The sequence below is a fragment of the Cyanistes caeruleus genome, chromosome 6 (genome assembly GCF_971803275.1).
Source record: "Cyanistes caeruleus chromosome 6, bCyaCae1.hap1.1, whole genome shotgun sequence".
NCBI lineage: Eukaryota > Metazoa > Chordata > Aves > Passeriformes > Paridae > Cyanistes > Cyanistes caeruleus.
This window is the reverse complement of record NC_141706.1, coordinates 46,162,586-46,179,367: the sequence shown is the minus strand read 5'-3', so window position 1 is coordinate 46,179,367 and position 16,782 is coordinate 46,162,586. Positions and strand designations below refer to the sequence as shown.

The following is a 16,782-nucleotide window of genomic DNA, read 5'->3' as shown; positions in this document are numbered from 1 at the left end:
TAGGGAACATAGTTCCCTTACAGTACAGGACAGAAAACAGAAGTCCAAAGACCATCACAATCCCCCTACCTCCAACATTAATATGTTTTGCAGTATCCACCTGATACATCAGTTAGCAATCAAGTACAAACATGAGCTAAAGCTTGTAAGGGAATTACTAAACATAAAAAAAGAGTTTTGGTGACACCTCTGTGATGGCAGTTTCTATAATCAAAGCTAAATAAAATTACTCAAACAGTTCTGTGTTCAAGAACAAGATCCAGAAGCAGTTTTACCAGATGTTTGCAGGAACAGGGTGGGAAAATAAAGACTTTTTAAAATCTTTTCACAACAAATTTGCATGTTTTCAATTTATGCATTGCCATTAACAGGGCTTTGAATCTTCCTAGCACAAGAAAACACCATGAGGACAACCAAGCACTGGCACAGGTTGCCCAAAAAGGTTGTGGAGTCTCCTCCCTTGGAGACATTCAAAAGCCATCTGGACACAGTCCTGGGCAACTAGACCTAGATGGCCCCACTTAAGCAGGGGGTTGGACTAGATCCCTTCCAACCACACCTACTCTGTGATTTGGTGAACCTCTCATGTTCTGTTTCTCATATTTCTCTAGTTTCTCATTGTTCAGACTGTCAGCAGTTTTAACAACTGCTTAGTAGCCTGTCAAGCACAACAGTCAGGTCATGTAGTTATGGACCTTGGTGATTCAGTAGTTATTCACCTCAGTGATCTGAATCCGATTATCTTAATTAAAAAAAGGAAGCAACATAAAGCCTTCTGGCTTGATGTCCTATCCACTGGCCTGAAGCCCAGCAGGTACATCTAGTGAGTAACTGTTCTACAGCTTCTGCACGGGGCAGTGTCTACTGAAGTGTCTGCAGCCCAATCCCAGGTGTCCATGCAGAAATAAATGAGTTGCACTCCCTAGGGAGAGGAGGCTGCTGGGCAGGGGTTACTGCAAGAGGGATGGGGCTGCTGCAGCTGGCTCAGCCAGCTCTGGCCTAAGCACAGCCTGTGAGCTAATGTGAATTCCTTGGCTCAAAGCAAACACCTGAATTCTTTGGAAACCACAGGAATCCAGCACAGAAATGGTGAATATCCCAGAGGAGCCAGTATCAATTAGGAAGCCAGGCTACTGAAGGAAGGATGTCACAAGGCTGAGTGGTGTGAGCTCAAGCGGCAGCACAGCAGCTAGTGGCAGGTGCTGCAAAGCCCAGAGGTCTAACCCCAGAGCAAACACTTGTGTCCCACTGGAAAGTCTCCCCAAGCTGCTGCTCCTTGGGCCTTTTGCAAGAATGTTTAGGTTTCAGCTCAGTTTTACTTCTTTTTCTCTAATCTATTTTTCAAATTCAGTGTAAATCTGAATGACAAATTCCTGATGGTCTACAACCCTTCCAGCTATTAAAGTTCAAAAACAGGGCTGTCTAAAACATGGTTTAGGAGAAAAAGCAGTCTATCAAGAAGTCTCCCCAAAACAAGGAGCCATTTCATTATGAATTCCCCACACTATGTGTCGAGCCCTCATCATGCCTGCAGGCACCAAAGCAGAGAGGTCCACCAGGCTCCCTTCTGTCCCACACAGAAGGAGGGGAAATTAGATAGGAGAGAGAACTAGCAAAACAGGCAAGGCTAACAAACAGCACAAGCTAATCCTGGCCTTGTACTCTCTTCAGCTGTATTTCAGGCACGAATCAGGCTTGTTATTCTCTACTTACATGAATGCCCCTCCAAAAAACAGCATAATCCACCAATTCAGCAGTTGGCTCTAAATGAAGCCTTGGGACTCCCACATAACTGGGCTTGGTGAGTCACCTTCAAAAGCATGTCAAAGTTTATAATTAAGGCTGTAGTTTATTAACAATGTACCTCTTATTCAAACAATGATATAAAAGGTATGTCAATAAATATATTGCATCGTCTGTTTTGGAAATCTCAGATAAATAAAACTACCAAGATTTTTAATGTATGATCAGATGACAGTTACCCTGGACCAAGTTTGCCATAACCTATACCTATACCAAACCTATACCTTCAATGCAAAGGTCCCAGCTACAATTCTCCAGGCTGTGATCACAGACAACCAATCTAGATTACAACTGTCCTTTCCAGTACAAAGTTACTAAATATCTGCCAATTTAACAGATGTATGGCAGCACACTCTGTGTACTTTTTTTTAATAAGTACTAGAAAAGTGTTCAACACACTTTTCAATCCAACAGGAGGATCTTAAGTCACCCAGCACTGCTTTATGTCTTACACACAAGCTTCACAGCTTCAGTTGTTTCAAGCCTGAAGTAAGAGAAAAAAACTCCCACCCCACTGCACTCCCTCCAAACAAATCACTGAGTATCTCCAATCTATTAGCAGTGTTCCTTCTAGAGGTCCACCAGGCATAAAATATGCAACAAGTTTTAACCGAGTTCAAGGGAGGCATGGCTAGAAAAGTTGTATTGTAACAAAAGATAAAAACAGAGCACTTTCACTGATACCACTCTCAATAACTCTCCAAAAGTCTGACTGTTCACTTGAGGCTCTGTCCCCTTATACAGCTTATTCTACACGGAGTGGGGTGGAAATAGCTCAACATATACTCAACATCAGTGCTTCCTAAGTTCTCCTCAGTAGTCTTTTAGAGGAAAACAGAAAAAAAACCCAACAAAATAAACAAAAAAACCAAACCAAAACAAAAAACCCACACAAAGGACAAAAAAACAAAACCAAAACAAAACAAAATCATGACACAAGCACTTTGAAGTCATTATCTTCCTAAAAAACTGCATTAAAAAAAATAATAAAAGAGAGAGAACTTTGGCCAGGGCAAACCAAATAGTTATTTAGCACTTCCAACACAGCAGCTGAAGGCTTTGTTACACACATCTGGGTACACAGCCTTCCTACATCCTTCAGATGAAACTTGGAAAGTGAAACAGAAGGTACAAAAATGTTGGATCCACGATCTCTTACTTCTCCTTAGCTCTGAAGCCTCAAATTCCACTCTAAATCATGGCATGACAAGTCTAGCTGTGCCAGAAGAAACAAGGCCTAAGGAAATATCTAGTCAAACATCACAAATGTTTGTTATACCAGGTCTGTTCGTTGTAAGATCATGGCATCCTCATAGCACTACTTTTCTGGTAGAGACCACCAAGTTTACTGAAAACAGTCAGGTTCCTCTTGGAATATGCAAAGTATAACACTAGAGAGGAACATGATCTTTCAGACGCACTACGCAAATGGAAAAAAAAAAATTAAAACACCAAGCTAGGCTCACCCTTACTACACTTTAGAGACTATCTGCCTTCAGAAAGCAAATTCACAACATGGCAGTCACCATAGTGCACCACAAGCACGAGGTGAGATTCCAAAACCAGACTGCTTTGTTCTGCTGGTATTTTTCACTTTAGATTGCTTCTACACCACCTTTGATTACAGACTCTGACATTACCTCCCAAACCTCTGCTAGAAATTGTTTCTACTTACTCTTAAGCAGCATGGTTGTTCTTTTTTTCTTAAGCAAAGCATTAAAAACAGCTTCTATTTCCCAAGGTTAAAACATTTTCCTCCCCCTGCAGAGCTAAACTTTTGTTCCAGCTGTAAAACAAAGCATTACACCATGTGAGGCAATCCAGTGCTCTCTCCCAGCACATAACTCACACTGTAAAATGAATGGCAAAACAGCTAAATAGGAAGCCATAATCCAGTAACTCCAGGTCCTTTACCTCTCACCAACTGAGTCTGCAAATGCAGGGTATGGGGAAAACGCAAATTGCTACAACTAAAGACCACTAGTGCCATCTGGAGGCCACACAGAACAGCCCAGCTAAAGTTTTATCAGCCTCTGCTCACCTTGAGCCTCGTCCTCCAAAGAGAGCTTGCCAGCACTTGCAGCATGAACATACCAGCTGCTCAGCCACAGTAGATGGGAAAAGCTTAAGGTACTGGTTGCAATAAACTTACAGCTACCATGTGAAAGCACTCAACTACAAGTCCTTAGCCATAGCTCACACTTCAGCTGAAAATGCTCAGTGGTCAGTTGAATTTCAGTAACAGAACCAGAGCTACTCTCCAGAGCCCAGAGTTATCTCTCTTGGGAGAAAGACAACTCATAATTTAATTTCCTCTACACCTCTTCCATAGTTGCACTGGTAGAGTACTATACCACAAAGCAGCATTAAGATACCTAGTGCTACATGTAGTCTCCATATACTATCTACCTCTCACAGAAAGCTGAAGGATGGGATGCAGTTCGAAAGAAAGGAAAACTTTAGTAAGTAGTACTGTGGTGTCCTGTAGATATATGTTCCACTCGTCATGTGTGTCAACACCATGTGCACCAGACTTGATTACAGTTTAAATAAATGCAATCAAAACACACAAAACTGCTAAGGATTTCAGAACACTGAAAAGTGATTTGCAAGTATTGCTGCCAGAGGGGAACTGAGAAGATGAGCACAGAAGACTGAGAGTCCAGAATTGTTGAGACTGATGTTTCTGAACATATATCATATGCATTTCCACACTCTTACCCTCAAGCAAAATATATTACTCTACTGGCAAAAATGCACACTTATCCTCAGAGTAGAATACTTGTCTTTATACAGGTGAATTTTCCAGAAATTCCTTTGTTACAAGATCAGCAGAACCACCTTTAAGATATTAATGATGGTGCAAATCCTGTTTTTAAAGGCCTGCTATGTACTGCCCATTCTGAAAACATGCTGGAATTCTACACTACCTTGTTTCTCTCTTCACTTTCCATAAACATGCAATATTAGCAGCTAACAATTTAGCTGCCAGTTCCCAAGAGAAAAGTCTTGCATGACTGGCATGTTTAAGGCTCCCTTTCTAAAGTGAACACAGTTGTTTTCGTAAGCTTTCCACTTACAAAGACGAGCTTCCCCTTTCTGCCTCCTTTTACGGAAAAAACGTGTTCATGTTATCTTTGCAGGCAGAAGCACATCACAACACACCCAAAGGGCATTCAACAATTTAATAGATATTTCTTGTGGGGTCATTATTTATGTATTCTTTGGGATTCATTATCTTCTTGGAGATATTATTATCCAAAGATAATTTGGATTCAGCACCTACCCAAGTCAGAGCCATGTCAGGCATGAACCCTAGAGATATTCCAGATACATCAGATGTGCTTGTAAGAAAGATAGAGCGTTACTTAAAATTATTGCTGAAGACAGTTGTGTGGTGTTCCTTTCTCAAACATCACTACAGTTAAAACTCTGATCTGTTGGGAATTCAGAGGGGTGATTGCCTCAAATTACTTACTACAGACAAATATTTTGTTAAACTTCTGGGACAAAGAAAAACAGGTATTTTTGGTAGACGAGTATTGATTCTAGGGAATCTTAGATGTCCTTTCATGACTTACATGCAAAGGAAAATTGTTATCTTGAAGGGTGAAAATAGTGAACTGGCCTAAAACCACATAGTAGATACTGCAGAAAATACAAATGCTGACTTAAAATTTAGAGGAGTCATTGAAATGAATGAGTCACTAAGCTCATTGATTAACACATCTCCAACTACTTTTTTTCTAGGATAAATTTGAGGACACTTGGATTCCCTTCTCAGAGAATACAGAAGAGGCACAAAGGTATCAACAATCCCAAGTTTCAAGAAGAACTCAGCATTGAGAATGAACATGCCAATGACAACCTGTTTGGCCATTCAACCCTTGACAGCTGAAAACTTGCTTTATTAATTATATATAAAAAAATAAAATCTCTCACTCAAGATCCTATAATCTATATGAAGAAACCTGATGGGACACATCATGATGAAGTACCATCTATTTAAACTCTTCAGAATTTCCTAACTGGCACTTTCCTCATACTACTATTGTTTCAGGAGTAGAGAGGCAATCCAAGAAATGTCTGGATCATCAAGTGCAGGTATACTGAAAAACAAAGACTTCTCTCATACCTGGCCAATCCTTCCTCATAGAGATAGACGACGAGTGGATCATAGGATGTCACCAGAACATAGAGACGCACATCGAACTTGAAATCTGAAATACAGTTGTCAACGAGTCAGTGACTGCAAATATCTTTCAGACATCATAACTAGTTGAGGAATTTCAACAGACTCTGAGAGCAATAAATTATTATCTGCTGCTGAATAGGTGGCTGAAGCTATTGAAGTTGAAAAGCTTCCAGGTTTTAATGAATTATCTAGCTACATTTGTCTAATGCTAGACCAAGCTAGACCACTCAATTATTCAACTGAACTCCTGCAAAGGTTGCAGAGATCCTCAGATGCAGGGTTGGGGAAAGGGAGAAAAGCAATTCCTAAGTACACTCACCATCTATGAGCAAGGGATTGCTGATGTAACGAGACACCAAAATGTTGTCTTCCACTACAATTTGATTTGGCTGCAGAAGAACAGAGATTTTAAGAGTGAAAAAACAGGAGATGTGAAGTGTAAGAAGAAATTAGATCAAATCCACCATTTTTTCCTGCCTTTCCCTCCTAAAGCCACCCTGTACCAATAACAATGTCTGAGGAAGGAAGAAATAAAACCAAAATGAAAAAACGTAACTGTCAGTCACAACACATTTAAAGTCATTAGATCCTCAAGAGAAGTCCAGGAATGATTACATTGCCAAAAAAACCTGCTCATTGAATTTTCCAGTAAAATACTTGGAGTACCAGAGATTTAATAGCCACATGGCAATGATGTAAAGGAAAAAAAAAACCACACATGTAAGAAGTAACTGTTACTCTGTTTGCTTCTCAGGTTTAGCCAAACACATGGAGAAGAGGTTTAGAAGACCCAGGATGGAGTATGCAACTACAGTTGGTGAGGAAGTCACAAGTGAAGAAAATTACTCAACTTGTGATCTTTTTAACTACATCCTGGGCTGGTATCCATCTTTTCTGCCTACCTTCTACTGAGTGTCAGTACACAGCAGGAGCTCCTGCTGTACCCAAAAGAAGCTATGCTTGTAGGTAAGAACAGAAAGCTCCAACTATGACAAATACACATCACAAAGTTATGGGATCTGTTGAAAAAGCTTTTACTTTTTGCTGTATGCAAGGCTCTCTTGTAATCAGTTTCTTGTACATCACTTTCTTGCCTTTAGTTTGAGAAAGAGGCAAGAGAATCACAAGATTCTACTTTTATTCAGTTTTGAATCTATTCAGCCACAACACCAACATCACAAGCAAAAAACCTAAGCATATAAAATGCTTATACAGAATGTGAGATAACAAGCTCAGTTTTCCTTAGAATATCACACAAAAGTGACACACTGTTCTATATAGATCAGGGAAATGCAAAGGTTTGTTATTTGTTTGGAAGGAGTCTACCTGTTTTCAAAAACTTTTGTGATGAGATTCTGAAAGACTCTTTTAATGGCATCACACTGAAGGAAACTGTCCTGTAGGCCAAACCAGCTGTAGTGCTTCTCAAACAGAAATACACAAAGGGATATTGGTCCCAGAAGGGTATTTTCTCCAGGTCATGGCCAACTGCCATGTGAGCCTGAGCTCATTCCTCCCTTTCAAGCAAAGAAAAAACTGAGTGTAGCTCTGGAAATACTTACCTCATAGACTTGGCAAATTGCTCCCATATTTTATGGGAAATGATCCAAGCAGAGAACAGATGAGGCAGCATGACCCCTTGAGTGCAGGGAAGGCTAAAGGGGTTTGAATGAGTGAAAACAAAATGACTCAACAGTCATTTTGCTGTTGAGCATATTTATTGGAATCCCCTCATGTGTTTGGCTCCAGTTCAGATATATTTGTTACCTATGACAACTTAACTCCCTGCAAAGCCCACAAAGAGCAAAAGACATTAAAACCTGCACATTGATTTCAAAGAAGTACCCCCATTACACCTCAGACAGGACACACTGGCCTTTAGATAACATAGCTTTAATACTGATACACTTCCTACTCTATCAAGGTTCATTTAAACTCGTCTTTTCCATGGGGAAGTGGGAGATAACAGGTCTGTTTGAGGACTGTTTAGGTCACGCAAGGAAACAACTAAGGAGAGTTCTGGAAATCTCCACAAGGTCAGCCTACTGTCAGCCACAAAGATAGCATGAAGCAGCACAGCTTCCCAAACTGTCTCAGGGAGTATAAACTTGCTCCTAATAAGCTAAGACTTGAAGGTAGACTGCAAGATGAGCAGAGCATAAAAAGAGCTAGACAGCTTCTGGTTACACAGCACAAGCCCAGGCATGCCTTCCAAGCTGCTCAGGGCTGTTGAACTGCTCACCAATATATGGCTGAAATTGAGAGTAAGGCCAGTGTCCAGTTAGATGCCTCCATACCTCTTGCCTGGAACCCAACATAGTTTTGAGGACAGTGCTACTGAAGAGCAGTCTTTTTAATGAACACTTACATTATTTATCAGGTAGACACCTCGACCTCTGGAAGAGGCCACAGGCTTCACTATCCATGGGCCTCTGTCCTTAGAAAAGGTATCTGGTTAAAAGAAAACAGCACAAGTCTGCAACATTTTCTGTTTTGCTTATTAACAGGGGAGCAAGAATCAAGACTGTTGCCTATGGTAAACGCTTTAGGGAACTCCACAAGGAGATCAAAGTCTGCTCTTTTGATGTCCTACTTCACCCCTCTGGAACCACTGCAATTATTACAGCCCCTCCCTAAAGCCCTCCCTGCTGCTCTGATAGACCATGCCTCCTTTTGGCACTTCTCACTTCAGTACTCCCAGGCATTAGGCAGGGATATTGTGAAGCTGATCATCAACAATGCTGTGCACATATAAACTCCTCCATTTTGGAGTCTTAAGCCTACATCAGCTTTCTGAAAACTTAAACAGGCATGGAGTAAACAGAAGATTAGAAATTATGTAAAGAAATCATATGGACTTTTTCTACTCTCTTCACAGCTTTTTTTTTCCTCTAATTTTGTTGCCTTAACCACTGGCATGATCAAAAAGCTAGGATATTAAAAATAATTCCCTTCCCCCCACACCCCATTATTTTGTTTTATGTCTGGGCATCATCAGCCCTTCACTTACTACAGAAGTCCTGGTACTCTGTTGGGAGGATAAAGGTCTGAGGTAAGATATGGAATGTCTTGAACCCATGGGCCAGCTGCATTCGACAGACGTTCTTGTACAGTCTGTCCTTTCGTGTCAGTTCATATGACCTGGAGTCCCAAAACAAGAGACTGAATCTATTTTTTCCCCCGACATTATAGCGACTCTTTGTCCTAGTTACTGAAGTATCTGCAGCATTGTCAGATGTCTAAACCCTAAACTGCAACTACTCTCAAGCTTTACTGCCTCTGTCTTATGGTTGTATTAATATCGTTTGTGGCACTTCTTGCAATTCCCAAGACAGAGTGAAGCACAGCAATCTGTTAAAACGGTGGTTACAAACTTTAGCTGGGGACATAGGACTATCCCTCTAACTAAAAACCGGAAGTAACAAATAATTTATCATCAAATAAAGAAAATAAAATTAAAAATCCAATATTTGGGCTACAGACAAGCATTTTAATTCATATACTATTTCCCAAAAATCCCAAAGACCATTAAGAATGATGACAGCATGTGGCACTAGCCCAGTCTGCTGGGATTTTACAGCACCATGTATACTCTATTTCTGGGAGGTATCTATGTTCAGATTGCTAATCACCACAGAGATGTTCAACAAAACATGGTATCAAGGCCTTACCTAGGGAAATGATTGACTTTCTGAACATCTGTAAGGGAGCGCAGCAAGCAGGGCTTCAAGTGTGATCCCGTCCACATGAGATTATAATCACTGCTATTAGGGTGAACCTAAAAAGCAACATGGAAAACATCACACAGAAAAACATCAAGCTAACGAAAAGCAACACCTTTGTCCCTAGATCTACAAGGCCAAAGCAACTCTAGTTTATGACAGTCTTCTCTACTGTCTCTAATACAAGGGCAAGTCCAGCCAGACTGCTGCCCTAAGGTATTCCGATAGTGGGAAATAACCATGTCAAATTTTTCTAAACAAAGTTGTGAGACTGTTATTTTTCACAGACGGTTTAAACACAGTTTGTAAAGCATTTTAAATCTCTTCAGAAAACTTGTCAGATCAATTCCTTAAGTTGCTGTTATTCTGAAAAAAAATCAACCCTACGCATCCCTCAAATTGTTGTTAGCTGCATACAGGACATTCTTTAGAGCAAGACAGGCGCTAGAAGAAAAGTGTGAAATTCTACATGAACACTTCTGAGAGCTTGTAAAGGCTGAGAAATTAAATCCTTCGTATTTTCCCAACGGTGTGACACTTTAAAAACAAAAAGAGAAAAAACACATGACCAAACTTCGGCATTCCTTTTCCCCTATTTTTGAAGGCTTAAGACTAATGGGTTCTCCTTTGAGAGAGCAAAATGACATCTTTTCAGTCTGACTAGCAGAGTACATTAAAAGACAAAACCAAAAACCTCAAGGGGGGCCACAATGACTTCCTGGTTCTTCTTCCTGCAGACTTAAAACAAATAAACAAACCCCAAAAAATCCAAAAACATTATCATTACCTCCCAGCCCAGCACAAAATCAGGTCAGAAGTTCCCTGCACTCACCTCATGGAATCCATGAGCGCTCAGAATGCTCCGAACCAGCCGGCTGTCTGTTCGCACGATCTTATACGACATATGGAAGCGCTCTGTAAAGAGACACACGATTAGAGTCTGCACATGGAAGAACAAACCAAAGTCATTCATGCTACCAAAGAAAAGGACTCAGACAGTACAGCTGCACTTAATTCACAGAGAGTAGCAGCACATAACAGGCAAAGGGAGATGGGAAATGCCAGCATCAGCATCAGTGAACTGACTTACATCGATCCTTAGCTATTATATAGTAGCATCACAGAACCCCAACATATAATGCACAGGACAGTACAACAAATACCCAGATTTTATCTTTTAAACATTCCATTATATAGACTGCTTTATAACACTCCAAACGTGATTTTAGCTCTCTTCTCTATTTAATATTGGTATTCTTAGCGAAAAGTAATCGTGTCTAATGCCCCTCATTGACATGGCTAGTTTATGTGATCACATTTTAGATCCTGAAAACCCAAAATAAAGCACTGAATTTTTGTTTACATCTCATTCACCTGTACCGATCTTCCAACAAATAAGCGCAAATACAGCAAGAAAAAAAGTAAATAGTACAAGGAAATCAAAAGATAAACTCACTATGCAAGTAGAAAGTCATAAAAACAATGGCAGTAAGCAGCCCTGGAGGTATAAGATAAACCAAAAGCAAGTAGCAAGACTAGAGGTCAGTTGTGCTATAAAAGGATGTGGCAATCTACAAAAGAGTTCAAAGACAGTGGAGAAAGAAATTGCAATGCTAGAATACAGAACTGCCTAGAAAAGGCAGCTTACAAATTGACTCAAACTGAGAATAAAAGGATGAAGATTCGATTTAACTTCAGGAAATACGTTCTTTCAACAAAAGTAAGTCAGAAAAATAAGAAGTAGCATAATCAGGAACGAAACAAAGCTGGAAGAAATTTAACAAGTTGCACTATTCAGCAGTAAACTTGTTAAACCATGTAAGAAAAAGTAGAAGAGACCCCACGCTCCAGTAAAAATGAGTTACAATTACCATCAGCTTCTGGCACCATCCAAGTATGTTTTTAACTCACATGAAAAGGATCAGGAGTTTCCACATATAAATCACCTTCTCCACCCCTTACCCCAATGAGCCAGAAGCATTTCTGCTTGGATAGGATAATAGAAACAAAAGCACCAATTACCTAAGAAAGGAAAAAACGAGAAGAAAGAAGTGTCAGCAGCTTCACAGAAAGAAGGTAAGTAGATTTTAGCTTTCCTCCAAGTCAGCACATCCAGAACAAGCTCCCAGCTGTACACACCCACAAGTACTAACTTTTCAAATCCAAAGTGACTGTTTATAACAACCCAGACTCATTAGAGGCTCTCCATTATCTGACACTAGACAGGTTTGGTCTCCCAACTCAAGTGCTGCCAGCAACCATTTTGTTAATGGCCTTCTCAGGGCTGTGAGGCTGTAGACTCAGAGATTTGTTACTATAGATTATCACTGTTCAGCTGTGGGGCTGGCTGCTTTATTTCCCAGTGAAATGCTCTCAAAACTCACTACAATTATTGATTTTAAGGTCTTAGCTATAGTGAATTCGTATTCTGGTTCTAAGCTCTAGCATGGCCTCCGAGTTCAATTTGCAAGCAGACAGTTTACTGTCTCAACTCAAAACACATCAGCGCCCAGTGGAGGGACAGACACTTATCATAGTCTAAAAACATTAAAAGCATTCACCAACAGATTTAGCATTTCTGAATGTCACAGTGGTCAGAGACTAGAGAAGATTCTGATTTCTTTCCTATCACGTCCTCTTCCCACCACAAAGTGAAGGGAGAGTCAGGTAAGAGACTTTCACCTCGTGCCTTCAAACCAAAAGCTGGCATATAGTAGCACCCACCTCCAATTAGACGGAGGTAGCTGTCCTTAGTCAGAATGGCTTCAGCATGAAATACCAAGACAGGGACCCGCCTGCAGCCACCACCGGTCCACTTGATACATGGATGATCCCTGAAATGACAGACAGTCAGTATAAGCAACTGCTGAGCCTCATACCTACAGCAGTTAGCTACAATAACGACACAGCAATTCTCCATATTTACTCACCTAGACTGTGGACAGCACAAAACCAAACATGCTGAGGAAAACAGTGGAAGATTAGTGAGGAGGACTGTAAAGATACCTAAGTGACTTACAGCTTGGGTATAGAAAAATACATATCACATTCTAACTGTTGTCTATCTTTGTGTGTTTCACAAGTAGATCATCTGAAGTCAGATAGCACAGCACTGCAATAGACCTCAAGGCACTCTATCAAACATGCTTGAGATTCCTGCCCTGCAGTGGGAAAGGTAAAAGCACAGTGGTAAAATACACCTGCAAGAATCCCTGAAAAAGAGGTGCAAGCAGCAGCTTCAGTGATCCTCTAGGAAGGACCAAGCTCCACAGTGCCTGCCTCTCTTCTTGCACACCTCTGATGCTGCTTTGGGAATCCCTCAGTGAGCAAGGTAGCAAAGAAATTTAGTCTTGGCATTTCAGCCAGAGTTTTGTGGTTGTGATGGCTAGATGCCAGGCACCCACTAAAGCTGCTCCATCATTCCCTTCCACAGCTGGACAGGTGAGAAAAAATTTACCGCAAGACTCATGAGTTTTCTCATGGGCAGAGAAGGATCACTCACCCATTACAGTCACGGGCAAGAGTGGGCTTGTGGAAAACAGGCTTTCAATTTGTGGAAACTAATTGAACTTACTACCAATCAAAATCAGAGCAGGATAATGAGAAGTAAATCAAATATTAAAAACACCTTCCCCCACTCCTCCCCCTCCTTCCTGAGCTTAACTTTATTCCTGAATCTCTACCCCCTTCCCCTCAGCAGTGCAGGGAGATGTGGAATGGGGGTTACAGCCAGTTTATCATACACTGTTTCTGCCATTGCTTCCTCCTCAAGCAGAGTCCACACCCTGCTCCAGCCTGGGGTCCCTCCCACAGCAGAGTCCTCCACAAACTTCTCCAATGTGAAAACTGACCATGGGCTATAGTTCTTCATGAACTGTTCCAGCATGTGTCCCTCTCCACAGGGTGTAGTACTTAAAGAAAAGGCTGCTCCGGCATGGGTCCCCCATGGAGTTACAAATCTGCTCCAGGGTAGGCTCCTCTCTCTATAGCTCTGGAGGTCCCTCCCAGGAGCCTGTTCCAGAGCACGCTTTCCATAGGATCCCAACCTTCTTTTGGGCATACACCTGCTTCAGTGTGGGGCTCCTCCATGAGCTGTAGGTGGATCTCTGCACCCCCACAGATTTTCATGGACTTCAGGGGCATAGCTACTTCACCACAGCCTGCAAGGAATCCCATCTCTTGCAACTGGAGCACCTCCTTGCCCTCCAACCAAGGTGGCTGCAGAGCTCTTCTTGTCACGTATTCCCACTCCTCTCTTCTCTGAGCACTATTACCCCCATGCAATAACTTTTTTCTCTCCTCATAGATATGTTATCACAGTGGTGTTTCTACCATCATTCCTGGGCTCCATCTTGACCAGTGGTGGGTCCATGTTGGAGCACTGGCTCTGTCAGACATGGAGGAAGCTTCTGGCAACTTTTCACAGAACCCAGCCCTGCAGCCTTCCCATTACTAAAACCTGGCCACACAAATGCAATACAGCACCTTCGGTACTTGGCTATAAGGGGTATCTTCCAGATCACCCTCTTTATGAGTTGATCTTGCCAGTCTGAGCTCTGTTTAATCCTGTTTAGTCCTGTATTTATTTTAGTGGGTATAATTTTGGAGAGGCGTCATGAGCTTTCACTGCTACAGTTCCCTGAATTTATAGCCTGAAAACGAGATCTATAATTCATGATAAACCACAATTGCTGGTATCCACACAACCAGACCTTGCAATGCAGGTTCCAGGCTCCAGTTTTAGAACTGCAGGTCAGCACAGTCTGCCTGGCTATAATACTGGAGTCTGAAGTGCACAAAAAAAGCACTAATGCTGAGTTTGACAGATTAGAACAGACTTGGCTCAACACAATGGATAAAGCTGTGTATTCTTCCCTTTTAATTCCTGACAGATACAGTGGAATGCAAAGCCAGAATTCAAGAACGATGCCCCCCAGTGCACAACTTAAGCTACAGGCTCTGAGATGCAGCGATCAGTTCTGTACAAAACAAGACTACACTGGGAAATACCATCTCCTCAGAGGAATTAAGGACACACCAATAAAATTAAGACCTGTTATATCAAATCCAAGGATCACACAAAGGAAAAATTATCATACTCCACAGGCAAGTAAAACTCAGGCTTTTCATTACCGCTACACAAGGAAATTAAAAACATGAAAAAGTTAACAGAAAACAAAGACTGAGAGGTTGGAGAGACATCTCTACACTAACAAGAAGAAATACAAAGACTAACAGAGATATACAAAACTATTTGTCTACAGAATATGAAAGATCATTGTCTGCCAAAGGTTTGGAGAAGCTACACAAGACAAAACACAGCTCTGACACTCAGAACAAAGGAACAGAGATAGAAGGGCAACTTTCTGATGCTAGGACAGGGGCTCTTAAGGGCAGCCTTGGTCCCCTTAATGAAGTTAATATCATTGTCACCCAGACAAGTTAACTTCACATCACTCCCACCTCCTTCTACTACCTCTAAAAATATTTTTTTTAAAAAAAATTACAACTGTGGTGTAATTAGATATTCAGACTGGAAGGAACCCAAGAAGCTTCCAGAATTTACAGTACAGGCCAGAGCCTTATATAAGTGGAAAATGAGCTGAGGGAACAGGACAAGAGTTTATACTAAGCTTGTCCTGAGGATTTGCAGCAAGGCTCAATCCTCCAGGTGACAGTCATTCATTCCTAGCATGACCCCTGGTCACTTGATGCAGACATACTGATACAGTTACATACTACTTGAAGTTAGTTCTGGACCTTTCCATCCATGAGGGTCTAGCAAATCCACACCAACCATTTTCTATCAAGCAACATTCTACTAAATGTCTTTTGTCATTGTAGTCTGCAGCTGGGCACTCAGTCACAATGTGCATCCAAATAAGCCCTAACAGGACACAGTGAAGTAAGTCCAGGTGAAACAGAAGTGATTCTGCTATATCTGCTAAAGAATAAGGGAGCAATTTCTTCACAAGTAAAGCTAAAAAAAGTTACTACACAAAGATGGAACAAACATTATGACTTGTTACTAGTAAGGAATATGAAGTCTAAGTAGTTATCAAAAGACAGTTTTATTAAAATGACAGAAAATATATCAATCTACTGTACAGCAGATTTCTAACTTCTGCAGCAATAAAAGCTAAAAAAAACAAATGACACGCACACAAAAAACCCCACACATACTAAAAAAAAAAGGAAAATAAAAAAGGGTAAGATATCAACAAAATGTTCCCATTTTAAGAACATGACAGAAAGAAATCCATGAAACTATGGGCTTCAGAGCAGCCAAAGAAAAGCTGCACATCCAAACCTGATGAATGTGGTGGTCTTTTAGGCTGCAGATGGAAGTACCCTGCCCACAGGCTTGAGGCCCAAACAAAACATCTTCCACTTCATACGTAGGAGAGTAAGAGGTAAAGAATGCATCTGTTTTTTCAAACTACTACAGATCCACCAGAAAACACAGGGACATAGAAACAGTTCGGAGAATTTTTTTTTCTACTTACTCCAGTCCATCTAAAGCATCTTCTTCCTCCTCTGCGGATGAGCCAGCTTCCTCCAGATCTTTAGCCATCCTAACTGGCATTTCCTCTGGGAGTTTTCATAGAGCCCAATCCTAGTTGCAAGAGCAGTTACCTGCAATAAGGATTAAAAGCAGGAATAAACAGCTGAGCAGGACAGCGAGAGGTATCAGGTAACTACCACCGCCAGCCAGTACATATTTCTCACAGGACTATCAACAAGTCTGTTAAACATCTGTGATCTGTCAAACATCACCTCCGAGCCACGAGAGCACGGAAAGAAGCATCACCTTCCAGCAGATTATTCCGCACCTGCCCGTGAGAGCCACTCGGGCGCTTACCGGTAACGCGCGTCCCTGCCCCGCCCTGCTTCGCCTCGAGCCGCAGACCCACGCCACGCCAGCCCAGTCCCAACGGGAAACGCCCGCCAAGCCCGCCCCGCCGCCCGGGGCCAGCCGGACACCGTAACGCCTCCACTGGCGCAGGAGCGGCCCTCCGGCCCGGCCTACCCCGCGCCAGGCCAAGCACGGCGACCTCCAGC

General features: G+C 41.7%; 1 protein-coding gene across 50 annotated transcripts in view; it reads right to left on the bottom strand.

Moving 5' to 3' along the window:
- TTLL5 (tubulin tyrosine ligase like 5) overlaps nucleotides 1-16,782 on the bottom strand; it is a 129,699-nt gene that overhangs the window by 111,722 nt on the left and 1,195 nt on the right. For 19 of the 50 annotated variants that reach the window (XR_015288120.1, XR_015288107.1, XR_015288105.1 and 16 more), the window contains exons 2-9: nucleotides 16,227-16,356; nucleotides 12,445-12,554; nucleotides 10,553-10,635; nucleotides 9,670-9,776; nucleotides 9,009-9,139; nucleotides 8,367-8,449; nucleotides 6,318-6,387; nucleotides 5,939-6,023 (exon numbers count right to left, since the gene is read on the bottom strand). Coding sequence is in view for 27 of the 50 variants with exons in the window: in XM_086893361.1 (XP_086749487.1) it covers nucleotides 5,939-6,023; nucleotides 6,318-6,387; nucleotides 8,367-8,449; nucleotides 9,009-9,139; nucleotides 9,670-9,776; nucleotides 10,553-10,635; nucleotides 12,445-12,554; nucleotides 16,227-16,306 (749 nt within the window). In the remaining 23 variants the exon portion in view is untranslated. Of the gene's footprint in view, nucleotides 1-5,938; nucleotides 6,024-6,317; nucleotides 6,388-8,366; nucleotides 8,450-9,008; nucleotides 9,140-9,669; nucleotides 9,777-10,552; nucleotides 10,636-12,444; nucleotides 12,555-16,226; nucleotides 16,357-16,449; nucleotides 16,770-16,782 lie in introns of those variants that run through there. The other 31 variants (XR_015288112.1, XR_015288108.1, XR_015288117.1 and 28 more) reach the window with 14 other exon arrangements.